The 17324-nt window shown below is 35.6% G+C and overlaps 1 protein-coding gene across 2 annotated transcripts; it reads right to left on the bottom strand.

Moving 5' to 3' along the window:
* LOC109715940 (SCAR-like protein 2) lies at window positions 9007–16611 on the bottom strand. Of its 2 annotated transcripts, none has more exons than XM_020241174.1 (10): window positions 16055–16611; window positions 14256–14419; window positions 13531–13654; window positions 13321–13453; window positions 13139–13209; window positions 10639–13015; window positions 10420–10521; window positions 9824–9943; window positions 9451–9558; window positions 9007–9356 (listed from the first exon to the last, which is right to left on the bottom strand). In XM_020241174.1, the coding sequence occupies exons 1-10, from the start codon at window positions 16210–16212 to the stop codon at window positions 9300–9302; spliced, it is 3414 nt and encodes a 1137-aa protein (XP_020096763.1). In that variant the 5' UTR covers window positions 16213–16611; the 3' UTR covers window positions 9007–9299. The 2 variants fall into 2 exon arrangements, with proteins under 2 accessions (XP_020096763.1, XP_020096764.1); XM_020241175.1 differs by having other exon boundaries at window positions 9007–9353; window positions 16055–16610.

Here is a 17324-nt window from a genome sequence, read left to right as displayed (position 1 = left end):
GAAGAAGTAGAGAAATACGGAGAGAGAGAGAGAGAGAGAGAGAGAGAGAGAGAGAGGTGGAGGTGGGAAAAATTTTAGAATGCAGTGATTATATTAGCAACGTGGCGTACTTCACCAATCAAATAGCGTTATTAGAATTATCGGTCACATCATAATTATAACAAATGGGAAAAACCTCAAATACCTCTAAATACACTACATTTTCTAACTTTAATATCCCGTAATTTAAATTATATCAAGTTAATAGCGCGTGGTTTAATATTTAGTTAAATTATATACAAAAAAAAATTTTAGATATTCTATATAAGTTTATCAAATATTCATTTTAATACCTTTTAGTTTTAACTTTGTCACTAATTTAGCAAAAAAATATTCCGAAATAGATAATAAAAAAAAAAGAAACTACAGAATACTAACTTAATATAAAATAAAAACCACAGAGTACTAACTTGATACATTTTAAATTACAGAGTACTAAAATGAGAAAATGCGAAATCACAAAATACTAAGTTGATACACTTTAAATCATAGAATACTAAAATAAGAAAGTACAAAACTATATGGGGTTACATAAAAAAAAATAATGATTGATTTGTTATTGGTAATGTAGTACAGTTGTGAGATTCAATGTGGAGGTGGAGATGATATGCGGGGAGAATGAACGGACCGGTCGCTCTTTCATGTATAGGCCAACGAAGACGCCGTTTTCTCATCATTGTTTTGGGGCTCATCTGTGGGGCCCACTTTTTTCATCTGTGGTCCGCGTGTCAGCCCAACGGGCCCACGGCTAGTTACTTCATCGACCGGACAATCTCTCATAAAATATCTAAACTTTGCCTGAAACGTTTAGATGGGATATAAGTAAGAATTAATTGTTCCAAAATAGATATAAGATAAAATATAAGATGAATATAAAGTAATTTTGTGTTTGGTTGAGTATTGAGTCTACTAGTTCATGTATAAGTAAAATAGTGTTTGGTTGAGTATTGGATTTAGTTCAGGTATAAGCAAAATAGTATTTGGTTGAAATAAATGGAATAAGAAGGACAGTGGGTGGTTATAAATAAAAAATAATAATATTACTCTCTTTATTATATTTGAATTAAAATTTTATATTTTATATTTTATATTTTAAATTTAAATATATAACTCTTAAATTTCAAATATTTAAAATTAAAATTTGAATTTAAAAATCTCAGCTTCGAAAATTCAAAGTTCTAAATTTTAAATTTTAAATTTTAAATTTAAGATCAAATCTAAATTTAAAAATATAAAATTTTAAATTTTAAATTTTAAAAATTAAATATATATCAATTTAAAATTTATAATTTAAATTTTAAAAATTAAAATTTAGAATTTAAAATTATATATTTTAATTTTAACGAATTCTGGTTGAGACAGTATCTAAATTTAAAAAATTTATTTTAACCTAAAAGTTTTCTATACGAATCTCAAAGCTGCGTATTCAGCAAAATTCTAATAAAGAAGCATATGATATGCCTCATTCTTTTTCCTTTTTTTTTTTTTAACTTCATTGAAGGGTTTTCGAAAATTAGTAAGTGTTCAGTTAACTTTTTAACAGAGAAATTAGAAATATTAATTTTAAAGAGAACATTTTAAGCATTGATTTTGGACAATAAATGAGAATATAGGATTTAATTAATTTTGCAAATAAATCTAATAAGTGTGGGTCCATGGGATGTTGACAACAAACGCAATTTTGCCTCATAACCTGGAATCAACTAATGATGTGGTCCATGTTGATTTTCTTGTCTTTTTTTCTGTGAGAAAAAAAAAAAAAATCTAAAGAGTGTGGAATTTAAGAAAAGATGAATTAAACAGAAGAAAGTTAAAGGGCGCCATTTATTTAGAACGGCGTATAGTTGAGGGGTCTCCATAAATGTTAAACGAGAAAATTAATAATTGATCAACATGATCAAATGAATCACTCAGGGGTCTCCATAAATGTTAAACGAGAAAATTAATAATTGATCAACATGATCAAATGAATCACTCACACACACACACACACACACACACAGAGACACACACACACACAGATGCGCTCGCGCGTGCGCGCACACACGCATGTGCACTAGAGATGTCAACAGGTCGGATTCGGGGCCGATTTTTTAAAATCCGAACCCGAATCCGACTCCAAACTTGAGACCCGAACCCGAACCCGACAGATTTTAAAAATTCATATCCAAACCCGAATCCGACCAAAAATCCGAAACCCGAACCCGAACCCGAACCCGAAAATTAGAACCCGAAACAATTATTTTTCTTTTTAGTATTTCAAAATACATTATATTAAATCTAAATTTTTAAAATACAAATTCAAATATAACATCATATATATATATAATACAAAATAAATTCGGGTTCGGGTCGGGTTCGGGTTCGGGTCGGGTATATATATTATATAATACAAAATAAATTCGGGTTCGGATCGGGTTCGAGTTCGGGTCGGGTGCAGTCAAAATCTATATTCGAATTCATATCCGTCGGGTTTCTATTTTTGATATCCATATCCGAATCCATATCCATTTAGCATCGGATATATCCGTTTCATTTGGGTTCGGGTTCGGGTTCAGATAAAATTTCGGATATCTATAGTTCCATACCCATTGACATCCCTAATGCACCCATTAAAAATAAAACACTTGTGAATCAAAAGTAAAGTTTTGGTAGTAGCAAAAGTTAAAATGAATTTTCAGAGTTTTAAGAATAGTAAATCATATGAAAACACTGCAGAAACAACTAATAACTGTTTAGGGACCTACAAACAATGTTGTAATTAGCCCCCGAATTAGTGGGTTTTCAATGATAAAGCATGGAAAAGAAAAGAATCAAACACTCGGGTCGATTTCTTGTTCCAATGGGTGACATTTGATGTGAGTCGTAAGAGACCAATCTTTCCATTTTTTAATACGAGAAAAAGGTCCTCCATTTATTAATTAACGGAGAGACCTTATAATAATTTCCACTAATTAATTAGCCGCATGGGTATTTCCTTAAAAGCGTAGCAAAAAAAAATGGGGAAAAAAAAAAAAAAAGACATATATACCTGGCATTCACGACGGCGTCAAACATATTGAGATTTCAAATTCGATGTGCTCTTCTTTTGCCCATAGCATGATACAAAATGTTGCCCAATTTGATTAAAAATATATCCAAAATGTCACCTCAACTCGTCACACAAGCATATTTTAAGCATCTGATGATCCGATAGGGAATATTCCTTTCCTTCTTTATGGCCTGTGAAGGTATTGGCAAGAATCATATATATATATATATATATATATATATATATATATATAAAGTGAGGTTACTATGCTATCGAAAGTACGGAGCCTTCCGTGTTTCCATCTCGTTTTCGATGTTGTGACTTTCGAATCGTCGATCGGCTCCGTTAAACATGATCTAGAGTATTTGAAGTTTCTAGAAAATAAATTTTATTATTTTTCGATATTATTTGCCTAGTGATCGAATGGGCTCAAAATCAACAAATTTCAATGGTCGTAGTGAGCCGTTTGCAAGTTTAACGGTGTAGAAATATCCAAATCACGTGAAATTTTGATAGAAAATTCTTTATACTATATAAAACAAGATCAATATCTTTGATTTAAAATTTTAATGTCATATTATTANTTATCTCTAAAAAGTGATGATAGGAATTTTATAATCAAGGTCGAGAGTATAGATCTTGTTCTAAATAGTTTAAAAAATTTTCTAACCAAAATTCAATTGATTTGAATATCACTACATCGTTAAACAAGAAAACGCTTCCTATCCACAATTAAAATTACAAATTTTGAAACCCTTTGATTATTAGGTTAATGATATCGAAAAGATTTAAAATTTGGTTTTTAGATATTTCAAATGGTATAGATAATGTTCAAAGGTTCGATTTGAATGCTCTATTATCGAAAATAAATTGGTGGCAACGGAGCACGTTTGTTATCGACAGCATTCCACCTCAACTATATGTGTGTGTGTGTGTGTGTGTGTGTGTGTTTGTGTGGAGAGAGAAAGAGAGAGAGTGAGAGAGAGTTCGGCTACTATATTCTTATGAGTATAGATTTTATTTATACTTATAAATTTTCGACCATTAGATCTACTTCTTTGACAATTTTTACATGTTAGATCATACAACTCAACCAACCACCCACTCAACCCTATAAGTACAAAAAAAGTTTCTACTCATCAAAATATACTAACTCTAGCTTAGAGAGAGAGAGAGAGAGAGAGAGAGAGAGAGAGAGAAAGTCGAAAAGGGATACTATTAATAGGACTAAGGATTTTGTGCTATAGAGTTTTTTACTGTTAGATTTAATTATTTGATTATTTTTATCCGTTAGATTATACTATTAAATCAACCACTCACTCAACCTTAAGAGGCCTATATCATCCTAACCACATATTTTTCAATCCAATAGCTAAAAAACTAATAGCGTCAATAGCTTGGCGCTATTGATAGTATTCTAACCTAGTTCTATATATTTATATATATAGAAAGAGAGAAAGAGAGAGTTGAACTGGAATACTATCGGTAGCAAACAGGTTTCGTTGTCATCCATTTGTTTTCAATGATGAAGCCTCCAAATCGACGATTGGCACCGTTGAAAATGATCTATACCACTTGAATTATCTAGAAATCAAATTTCATTCTTTTTCGATATTGTTCTCTTGTCCATCAAGTGGGCGTAAAAATAAACAGCTAAAAATGATTATCTCTAAAAAGTGATGATAGGAATTTTATAATCAAGGTCGAGAGTATAGATCTTGTTCTAAATAGTTTAAAAAATTTTCTAACCAAAATTCAATTGATTTGAATATCACTACATCGTTAAACAAGAAAACGCTTCCTATCCACAATTAAAATTACAAATTTTGAAACCCTTTGATTATTAGGTTAATGATATCGAAAAGATTTAAAATTTGGTTTTTAGATATTTCAAATGGTATAGATAATGTTCAAAGGTTCGATTTGAATGCTCTATTATCGAAAATAAATTGGTGGCAACGGAGCACGTTTGTTATCGACAGCATTCCACCTCAACTATATGTGTGTGTGTGTGTGTGTGTGTGTGTGTTTGTGTGGAGAGAGAAAGAGAGAGAGTGAGAGAGAGTTCGGCTACTATATTCTTATGAGTATAGATTTTATTTATACTTATAAATTTTCGACCATTAGATCTACTTCTTTGACAATTTTTACATGTTAGATCATACAACTCAACCAACCACCCACTCAACCCTATAAGTACAAAAAAAGTTTCTACTCATCAAAATATACTAACTCTAGCTTAGAGAGAGAGAGAGAGAGAGAGAGAGAGAGAGAGAGAGAATTAAACTCCCATACTTTTGAAAGTATCAATTGATTGATACTTGTGGTTTTCGGTCATTAAATTAAAAGATGTGCGGTTGGGATAATATTGGTATCCTAAGGCTGAGTGGGTGGGAGCATTGACACTTGGTGCTTGTACGTTTTCCGCTGTTAGCTCAATCACTTGGATCATTTTCACCGATTAGACCATACTATTCAACCACTCACCCACCGATTAAATCATACTATTCAACCACTCACCCACTTAACTTTAGGAAATCACTATCATCCTAACCGCACACCTTTTAATTCAATAACTGCAAACCTACAAGCATCAATGACTTTATATTTTTAAAAGCATTGAAGCTCAATNTATATATATATATATATATATATATATATTAAAGTAAAAAAAAAATGTAACTAAATAAATTAAAGGGTTATTTGCATACACGTCCCTGCAAATATAGTAAATTGGAGAAATATCCCTGCAAAACGAAAATTCCATAAGTTGTCCCTGCAAAAGTCATAAGTTATGCAGATATGTCCCTGCTGTTAGAGTCTGTTAGAGAAATTTAGTTAACCACAGTTAAACTACTTAACCACGATTAGTTAATAGTGTGAATTTACGGTTCTACCCTTCTTCCTCATCCTTCTCTTCCTTTTCCCTCTTCTTCATCGCCTGCGAAGAGATGCAGCAGCGGCGGCGACGACGTCAGCGAACCCTCTCCCTCTTCCTCTTCCCCCTTATTCTTCCTCTCCCTCTTCCTCTTTCCTCTTCCTCTTCCCCTTGCTTCTTCCTCTCCCTCTTCTTCGTCGCCGGCGAGGAAGAAGATGCGACGGCGGCGGCGAGCCCTCTCCCTTTTCCTCTCCCTCTTTCTCTTAGCCCTTCTTCTTCCTCTCCCTTTTTCTCTTCCCTCTTCCTCGTCGCCGGCAAGGGAGGAGATACGGCGGCGGCGGCGGCGGCGGCAGCAAACCCTCTCCATCTTCCTCTTCCCTTTTTCCTCTCCTTCTTCCTCTCCTTCTTCCTCTTCCCACTTCTTCTTCCTCTCCTTCTTTCTCTTCCCTCCTCTTCGTCGCCGGCGAATCCGACCCTGCGTCGTCGCCGTTGTCCGCTTCGACGGCCCGAAGAGGAAGAGAAAGAGAAGGGGAAGAGGATACTTTTGGAGGGATATATTTGTGAGGGCAAAACAATCATTTCACAAGAAAACTGTTAAAAAATAAACAGTTCACTAACGGATTTTAACCAGAGGGACATATCTGCATAACTTAGGACTTTTGTAGGGACAACTTATGAAATTTTCGTTTTGTAGGAATATTTCTGCAATTCACTATGTTTGCAGGAACGTGGATGCAAATAACCCTAAATTAAAATATAGTACATTCTGTGTCCATAAGCTTATAAAAAATGCACCGTTATTGCTTTAGCTTTCAGCAACATTCGTAATAGTATTTAGTAGAATAATTAAGAAAAAAAAATCTCCGCAACTTTTGGGCAAATATGAAATTTAGAGTCTTAGAAACAGAAACTCTAATTTAATATTTTGATTTTACTACAAAAGCTAGTAAAGGATTTCATTATATATATATATTTTTTTCTAATAGCACTAATAAGATAGCATTTTCTTAAACAACACTATAGATTAAGATAGCACTAAATAAAATATGTTTCGTAGCCATTAACATTTTAGCAAAACAATTTAAAACAATCATCTTATTTAATTTGTGCAAATTTTTTGACCCCTCCAATCTTTATTTTTTAATCATTAAAATCTTAGATATTAGTTACATTGAGAAGTTCCCTCTTTATTTGGCATATATACACCGATGCCAATGCAATTTCAGCTCGAAATAATAATCATAATTTACTTACGTACTCTTGCATAACTTATTATTTTGTCACATGCGACACTGAAATCGGAGATTATGAAATGGTTAAGCCTCAAATCATTCGGATCAACGAATTTTCTACTGAATCTCTTTTATCAAAATTTTTAATGCAGATCTATTTTTCTATGTTCGCAAGGTAAAATAATTAATTAAAATAATTAATATAACATGACAAGTGGATTTGAAGTTGGAAAATTTTTAAAAAAAGGAAGATCAAAAAAGAAAAAGTGTCCGCCACATGCATGTATGGCACCAAACTCGCAAGTCGCAATTGCATGTGCATTTGTCTACGTGTAATAACTTTCGACCAATTATTATTATTATTATCAGACAACTATTTTATAAAACGTTAAAAAATTATGTCCACGCGTGTCGTCTAATGGGACAATAATTGGGTCCCAGTGACATTAATTTAGATAAGATATTTACTCAAGCGTGCCTCGTGGCGACGCATGAACGTGACTAGGTGACAATTATTGGCAATTTTTTTCATTGGCTTTTTTAAATGAATCATCATTGTTTTTCTTTTTCTTCTTTTTTTTTTTTTTTACTTTTTTCGTTTGGTGGATAAATTAGCCATCATTCTTCATGTTGAATTGCAGCTCCTGTGAAGGTTAAAACTTAAATTTAAGAAAAACAGTTGGAGACCAGCAAATTCAGTACTTGTATTACTTTGAGATGCATTCATTTGACTTGGTTTTCAAGTAGTTTGACCATCTGACTGCAGAGACTATATCACCAATTAAATTTCAGTAGCATCTCTAAATTTTTTTTAAAAAGTCAATATTTTCTTTTTCTTTGTGGATTTGGAGGAAAAAAAAAGAAAGCAAAAACAATGTTCGCGCAATAAACTGGGGTTTGAAAAACCTTGTTTAGTAGGGATTCACATAATTTACGAACCTAAGGTGCAATAGAGCAGTATACTATTGGCACACTCTGCTTATAGATGTAAAATTTACAAGAGTTACACCCATCGATTTTTTGTAGTCCTTATTAACCCACTAGTCTATTTTTTTATTTTATAAAATCCAAAAAAAATTTCAATTCTCTAATCTTTCGATATAAAATGTACATTCCTTCAGCATATTTCAATGCAATAAACCTGGTTAACAAAACTGGCCTTCAGATTTTCTTTGCCGAAAACATATACTATACAGGATCAGGTTATTGTATGATATGATTTGATTATACAATATACTAGAGTTGTAGAGCTCACTATGTATGATGAAGCGAAATAGTCAACAAATACTTGATTAAAACAAAAAAAAAAAAAGACATGCAAAAGAAATCGTGCAATTAAATTTAAAGACGAAAGGTAAATAGATGAGGCTCCCACAACTCTCGAGATAGAGAAGATAGAATATTTCAAAGGCTGTATCAATCGAGTTCAAACTCTCTTCAGGCCTGAATACAAAAAATACCTGCGCACAGAGCAACTCTGCGGTGAATACGCAGCGCGATGAATCTGAAATATGTACACCGAAAATAAACAAAATGGTTCTTTAAGAAGGCTGAAAATAGGCAGTTAATGCTGTAGTCCCATCCAACTATCTGTAGGACAACGCAAACACAAATGCATACGCAAAAACAAGAAGCGAAAAGTAGCAACTTATTTGGGACTAGTACACTTTGCATGGTCTTTTTATTCCACAATATAACAATATCCATTTGTCGATGCAGATTACTCGAAATTGAAACATTACGAAGCAAAACAGGCATCAGACGCTGCCATATTGCTATCCCCAACCTAAGAGCATCAGTTCATTTTTCTTTTTGAAGAACTCAAATGAAAAACTAGCTACCTTATCAACAGTGATTAGCATTCAAAGAGATAATCCAACTTTTGTAATACAGCAGAAGGGCAACTTAGCATGCCTACTTTATCAGCTTTTCTCACTAATAAATAACTGAAACAGATTTACAACAGGAATAGACGAACCAACGTTTTTACAATAATATGAATCTTACAAGCAATTAAATAAGAAAATATACTAGGAAGAGAGAAGAGACCTGCAAAATATAATTACATTAAAGGGAACAGCATGCTATTCACAGTCTTTTGGCCAGTTCGGTCGAGGGGTCACATATCACTCCAGTTATCATCATCACCTCCCTCGTCGCTACCCACAAATGCCTGCTAAGAATTAAACCGATTATAAATAATGCAAACTTCGGAGATCATAGGAAAATAGAAAAAAAAACAAATAACAAATAATAAAGACAAAAGAAACCTGGCGGATAGCATTTGCTTTCTCCAAGATGGCAGAAACACTGGCATTGGGTGCAGTCTCTGATGTGATACTCGGTTTTGATGTGGTGGTGCGCCTCAGGTTAAATGCCTGCAGAATAGCACATAAGCATTTTATGTTTAAGTAACAAGCTTTGACTTGCCAACAACAATTTCTTTGAATCTCAGAGTCATATATTCTGAAAAAGAAAAAAAAAAATTTGACATAGAGGCTGTATATTTTATGTTCTTGCATACATCCTCTTATCCACCTTGTGAACAAATTACGAAATGCACTCGAGTAAACAAAGGAGATCTGACTAACAAGAGTTTTACGCAAAAAAAGGCTCTGATATTCTGTAAGTTACTTTAGATACCTTATTCCTGATCTGATGAAGCAACTCATCCCTTTCATCAAAATTCTTGGTATTGAAGCTATAACTTCTTGGCATTTCGTGCCCATTCAGCCTTTGCTGATCATGTTGCAGATATTGGTCCTGCAATATGACAATAAAAAAAAAAAATCAGGTTCCGAATAACATATTACCAAAACCTTCAAATTCAATTGTCCCAGAACATTCAACAGAATAAAATAAAAGTAGAGATAATCATGAACTAACATGATCCACAGTTTGAAATCATGGTTACAACATAAAAGCGAGAAACCCATTGAGGACTAAGTTATTCCATGACCGCCTACACAATCATCACCCTGGTGATGATAATAGCGACTACACAGTGTAAAGAGTTAAATATTCTGAGAACAGATGAAATGGTCAATTGCTTTTCTTCCCCCTCCCCTTAACAATGACAGTCAGAAGCTCTAAGCTGTCCATTATGCAGGTGATGCTTCTCAGTGTGCATACTATAGGCAATCTGCATATTCTCAGTCCAAAGAATGACATTCTTCTAGGAAATGTTATGCGAAGATATCAGAAAAGCTAACAAATCATACTGGAGGAGTAATGCCCACCTTATTCCTTATTTGGTGAAGCAGCTCCTCCCTTACTTTCACTTCCTTGCTACCTGCAGCATGATTTCTTTCTAAGTGCCCATTTAGCTTCTCCACATCATGCTACCACAAAAAAAAAAAAAAACCGAAAAAAAGAATTACCATGTATTAGACAAAAACAACTCTAATCTACTTCATAATTGATTTCTTTAGAACAAACTTGACAAATTTGTACTATACCATATTCTTCAATTGCTGTGGCGGCAAGGGCTCGGGAAAAAAAGGTGCTATTGGTGCAAGTCGCCCTTCCTGCTGTGCAGAAGTAAGACTTGGAGATTGAGGAAAATCTGACTGGATAAACCTTTCCTCAGTTTTAGCATTCTTGTCTTCTCCTGAATCAACTGATGGTTTCATCAACCTCCATTGCACTGGAGGGAGAGGGGGCGGTGGTGGCATCTCATCTTGGTTTTGCGTTGCCATACTTACCGAATTATACATGGGATCATGGTTTCCATTCTGTTGGTTGTTTAAGGGCATAACAGAGTCAATACCTGGAAGATCCATTGCTGAAGAAGAATCAAAGGGTAAAGCCCCATTATTTGCCTCATTTTTATTATGGTCTTCAAATTCGGAATTCTCTTCTTGCTCCCACAGTTCAGAGCTCGAATACGAACGAGGGCTCACAATATCCTCTGAAGAATATGGGCAAGATCTACAAAAGGTGTCATCATCCGATTCACAACCATTTTCCGCTGAACGAAAATCAGATCTTGGTAGCAACTGAAACGTCGGAAACATCAAATCATCAGCACTTTCATGAAGATTTCCATTAGGAAACTCCAATTTCAGTTTTGAGGTTTCCGAACCATTCATGGGAAGAAAAGAGAATTTCATATGCTCGAGAGGTGGAGATGATTGCCCAGAATAATGAGAGCGAGGAGAAATTGACATTTTCGATATCTTATGTGAAACTTTTTCCTTAGTTTGGTGGAAAGAACCTTGAGATATGACTCCATTTGACTCTACCTTGTGGTTTCCAACATCGGAATTCACTGTTCCAGATGGCACAGAGGCATAGGTAAGAGAAGCTCTTCTTTGAAGAGTATTAGCAAGAAATCTTTGTGCAAGGTCAGAAAAGCTGGATGAAATGTTCTTTGTTCCCCCGCCTGAATCATTGTGTTCTGGAGTTATATTGCAAGCCACTGGCAAATCAGCTATCGGAGAAACATCTTTCTTTCTTACCAGATCAGTTCCACTAGAATAAGCATGAATGCTATTTGCTGGTTCACCAATAGGCTCATCAATCTCACTTGCCAAATTCTGCTTTCCAGGTTTATTCTCATCCATTCTCCCTACAAAGTTGGATTCCGTTGACATATTTCCATTGGGTATGTCTACCGCCTCTAATTTAAGCTTTACCCTATCACTTGAAAGGTCATGTGCAGAATCTGAAGATTCAGGTATGGGGTTATCCTGTACAACATTCAGAGCACCAAAGTCTGGAGGTTTTGAAGGTTCAAGTCCAAAAAGGCCAGCATTAGTCCAAAGTTTGGTCGAAGATAAACCAGAAATATTAACAGTAGGAATAGTTTGAGATTCAACTATACTACAAACACCAGTTACAGAAGACAGATTATCACCAACGCATTCATCAGTAGTCATTGTGGCACCATCATGATCGTTACTTCCAGAAATTTCATTTAGAATATTATGAGGGGGCAACAACTGTTCTAAACTATCTGAAGGGACCGTTTTTGATGAATTTCCGGAGTCATGCTCGTTCAACATACTATGAGATGTATTAATAGCTTCACTACCAGATATATCAGGAGGCTGCAAATCCTGGACTTGCATCTTTTCAGTCCCGACTTGAATTCCTTCAGAACTGGGATTAGATAGTAAATTAACCTCTCGTTTCGTTTGGCATTCAGCTTCTGCTTCTGTTTCAGATTCCAATGTGTTAAGCGCATCCATATAGTTGTCTGTCTCACTTGTAATTTCTTCGAAGTGGGTAGGAGCAGATGATGATACTGGCGCTTTAGCAATTTCAGGTAATACCCCTTGTTGATCCAAGATTCCTTTGTCGGAATGGTCAATGTCTTGGATTCCTTTGTCAGAATGGTCAATGTCGGGCTGTTCAAAGTTCATATGTGCGGTCTCCAAATTTTCAACCTCAGCGATAATTACATCATCACAAGATAAGGAACTTGAAGGCTTAATTATTTCAGTTTTTTCCTCCCATGTAACATAAGATGATGTAGCAACATCTTGCCCTATCCCAGAACCATTTTGGTAACAATCATCATTCGAGCCATCTCCATTCAGTTCATCATGAAGAACTGAAGGAGAGGCATCACTATGTTTGTCATGAAGCTTAGCATCCGATAGAATATCATAATCAATCTCAGTATCTACTACTTGCTCAACAAAACTCAACCTTGGTTTTGAACTAAAAGAAGTAGACCTACTAGCAACTTCCAGATTGTATCTCATATCAGGTGTAGATCTATTCTCTGTAAAGCTTTGTCCATCTGTGCTTGAAGATGCAAAATGAGTTCCATTAGTCCTGTGTTCTGAAAAGAATTGCCCATCGGTGCTTGGAGATGTAAAGCGCGGTCTGCTAGCAAATTTGCTTGAATAAATATATAAATCTTTATATAATTAAAGCCTAAAATAGCACATGGTCTAGTTAAGAGATTTGATTGATTTTAATAGAATCAGTAGGTTATAGGGGCAATACCTGCTATTGTATCCAGAAGCACCCAGAACATGTTGAAGTAGTTCACCACTCCTAAGCCGTGAGACCTTCCTCTGTACAATTTATATATTACACAAAAATTTTCAGGGTTTTGCCAATGAACGTAGAAATTTTGGAATGTTTTACATAACTTAGAAATTGAAGAGAACAAATGCAACATGTACCTTAGTTTTATGAATTTTCTTCTCTTTTTGGAAGCTTTCAGCTTTTCCCATTTTTGACATACTCCACGCCCTTCTAAAGTAGGATGGATCTGAATATCTCTTCTGACAAGCTCCACCACCAGCACTATCAAATCTGACAGGCAGAACCAAAGTAATAAGACCCAGGGAAAAAGCCAGTGAACAGCGAACTTACAACTATCCAAATCTTACTTATCAAGCAAGTAGAGACGTGGTGGATCACGACATTCTTCATATGAATCCATCATAAAGCGTGGCAGTTCAGTGGATAATAGGTGGCTTTGCTCGTTCCGAATATGGGCGTGCCAATCAGAACCTGGTTTAAAATATTACATCAAGAAGCCAAACAATCTCAACATACAGGAGAAAGCGATTAGGCCAGGCATTGTCTTCTTCAGTACATCATATGAATTATAACATGGAAGTATGGAACAAATAAGATGATAGTGATAACATATACTGTCTTCTTCGGTACATCATATGAATTATATGGGATAAATAAGATGACAGTGATAACAGGTATCCTCACAGATTTGTACCAAAAAAAAGGGAGGACATTAGTAGAACCAACAAAACAAAGGCAACCTTTTTTAAGGCTTGATACTCAAAATTAATCCATCTCCAATTAGCAAATTTCATTATGTCATCTTGAAAGAAACTTTCGCACTTATTCTCATACTACATACTTCACTGCATGTTGTAGCATACCAAATGTAAATTACATCTCCACTTCTTTTTCTTATCTACGCTTTGAGAATCGATAGTTCAAAAGATCATATCCAGCCACGAAATTTCAAATTTAATAAAGGAAGTTGACTAACTGGAAATCCATAAGAAATGCTTGACCCTACTTTTAACCTTGGTTGCTACATACTTCGGCAGCATTTATAAATAAAAATCCTATCGAAAAAAGATACCTGCAACATATGCAAAATGAATATGGCTCTTCTGTCCCTGAATGGCCTTCTCGAGAGTTGGAAGTGCTGCTTCGATGTTCTGCACTCGACGCAACACTTTGCGCCCCCTTGCAGCTGTTGCTGTCATTTGCTCATGAAGGTCATGGAAAACATCCGCAGCAAACCTAGTAAGTTGCCAAAATTTTGTCTCAATACTGACATAATCAGCTACATACCCACAAGATAAAAGAGGTCAATTGAATCATGATTTGAAGTCCACTACCAAGGAAATCAAATTTAAAAAGAACTAGTAAAATCTAGAAGTTAACTTTAGATAAAGGGCACCATGTAGACAAATAAATCGTCAGTGCAAGGTCAATGGCCCATGAAGAGGCTTGATTACTACTAATGGTCAGATTCCCAGTCTTGTATTTCCTTTTTTTCTTTTTTTCTTTTTTTTTCATCGTGAAGTTTATTTGTTCAACGGTAAACACTTTGATCAGCATAATTATCTTCCTTTCTGGTTCTCCAACAACTAAATATTGGCTCCTTCATATGAAGAATTACATGGATGTCACGCAACTGACAAATGTAAAATAAAATCTTAAGATGGTTTTCTAGAAAGTCAAATTGGATCAAAAAAGACTATAGTAAGCTTATAATATTATACACCTGTGCCGCTAACAACTTCCGAGTTTATAGACATGACACAACATTTCAAATATCCACCAATATCGTTGTAATCAACAACTTCTCACATTTGTTCAGAACGAAACTTTTGATACTTCACTTTTATGTCATTCGTTTCAGTTCTTCAGCTGTATTTTCCCTGAACAAAAGGCGTTACCTCCTTCAACATTGCACGTCCAATCTCCACTTTCTACCATGTGCCAACCTATCTTCACAACCGCCACAACAATGTCCTAAAACTCCATCTTTTGCTCCTCTAGTTAATGTCGTCCTATTTTAGTTTACCATTTTCGGCAGGCCATACCAGGAAAGACATTTTGACAAAAAAATCAGTCTCCCCAATGCTTATTTAAAAAATGACTCCACACCAAATTAAAACATCTTAGTTAGGAAATGAAATGCTTTGAGCCGGTTGATGGTAATGCCAAACTGATCGACCTCTCTTCTCGATCTTTCCAGAAGCCTAAACTCTCTACAGACCAGTTCATTGGCCAATCGAACAGACTGTCTTTCTAGTCAGATAATTGGCCCTATAATGGTAGGGATGTCTCGATGCTACCTCAATAAAATCACCATTTCTACGCCATAAGCCGTTTCTTTCCACCCAATAATAAATGCTTTCATGCAGATAAAATTCAAGCCACTAACGTTTACGTCACTGAATCCCGAAGATCTGCTGCACCTACATAACCAAGTACAAATATCTTCTGTCTTGGTCACTACCGCCACTCCGGTTGAGCACATTTCTAAATGCATCTCAAGCATTCCTACTACTAGAAATTCTCGAAAGGAAACCGCATATGTAGAAATCCTCCATAAATTTCAGTCCACAGCAAGGAGGATCTACACATACAAAAGCTACACCATCCAACTCGACTGTTAAAAGCCGAAATTTCCACATAATCACCGATCTTCTATCCCATCTAGCTCCACAGTTGAAGCCAAAATTCCAAATCCCTCAATTATTACACAAATTCCAGTTAATTAAGAGAATTGCTGAAGCACGCAGCTGAAAAATCTAATCCGAAACTCAAATTCAACAAAAAATCCAGCGTAAAAAGGAAGAAAATTAACCGCTAATCCCAATTCCACTCCGAGCAAATAAAGAAAACGAAAAGAGGATCACGTACTCGGCGAGATCCCCGAGCTGGCGCAAGATCCCGACGAGCCCCGCGACGGCGACCCCATCGAGAAGCGCTTTTGGCTCCTCCCGCTTCGCGGCCCCTCTGTAGAGCTCCCGATCTCCCAACCCGTACTCGTTCCGCACCTCGAACCGCACCAGAGGCATCTTCCCCCTTCCCCTCTCCCCCTCACCGCGGAGCTCGAGGAGACGCCGATCGCGATCCGGATGGGCCGAGAGCTCGCGCCGGGGCTCTCATGGCGGAGGCCCGCGCTGTTATAGGAAGAAGACTCGGCCGAAGACGACGACGTCGACGTCGACGGCGATGGCGACGGCGATGGCGCAACCTCCGCACGAGCGCGAGAGCGCCGCACTATGTGAGCTTTTTTGTTTTTTCTCACTTTTGGGTCACTCTCCAGAGTCTGGGAGTATCGTTGTCGAAGGGAGGCGCCGGGGATTTGGGGCGTCACGCGTTGCCGTGTTCGCAAGGCACCGCCACACCACACACTTGCATCCTTTCTACACGCTCCCACAACCACAACAACAACTGCAGCAGCAGCCACAACAACGAAAGGTTGCAAAAGCACTATCATCGCTTATTACAGGAGAAAGGACGAAAAATTAAAAAATAATAATAATAAAATAAAAATAAAAATTGTTTGGAGATGCCCCCCAACTATATAGAATTCTGAAATGGCCCCTTCAACTTTAATTGTTTTTTTTTTTTTTGGGAAAACTTCAAATACCACGCTTCGCACTTTCTCACTTTAGTGCCCTGTGGTTTAAATTGTATCAATTTAGTACTCTTTGGTTTCATTTTTCTTTTTTTATTATCCGTTCTACTAATTTTTTTCGTTAAACCAGTGACAAAGTTAAAACTAAAAAGTTCTAAAGTAAGTATTTTATAAACCTAGATGGGGTATCTGAAATTTTTTGTATATAATTTAATAAAATATTAACGAAAGTGCTAACAAAACGAGAAAAATGAAACCATAGGATACTAACTTAATACACTTTAAACTATAGGGTACTAAAGTGCGAAAGTATAAAACCACGAGAGTGTTATTTGAAGTTTTTTTTTTTAGTAAATTGCTCCTTGTATATCTGAAAAGCTAGTTTATGATTTACACGAACACCATTTTTCATCCAAGCGAGTCATAAAATTTTTTAAATTTTTTTTATATTTATAAAAAAATTGACAAGACAAAAGTCAATTTTTAATCTTTAGATAAAAAGAGTGTAAAATTTACATACATTTTTATATTACTTTATTTTTAAGA

The sequence above is a fragment of the Ananas comosus genome, linkage group 10 (genome assembly GCF_001540865.1).
Source record: "Ananas comosus cultivar F153 linkage group 10, ASM154086v1, whole genome shotgun sequence".
NCBI lineage: Eukaryota > Viridiplantae > Streptophyta > Magnoliopsida > Poales > Bromeliaceae > Ananas > Ananas comosus.
Note: the sequence above shows the minus strand (reverse complement) of the source record. Positions and strands in the feature narration are given on the sequence as shown.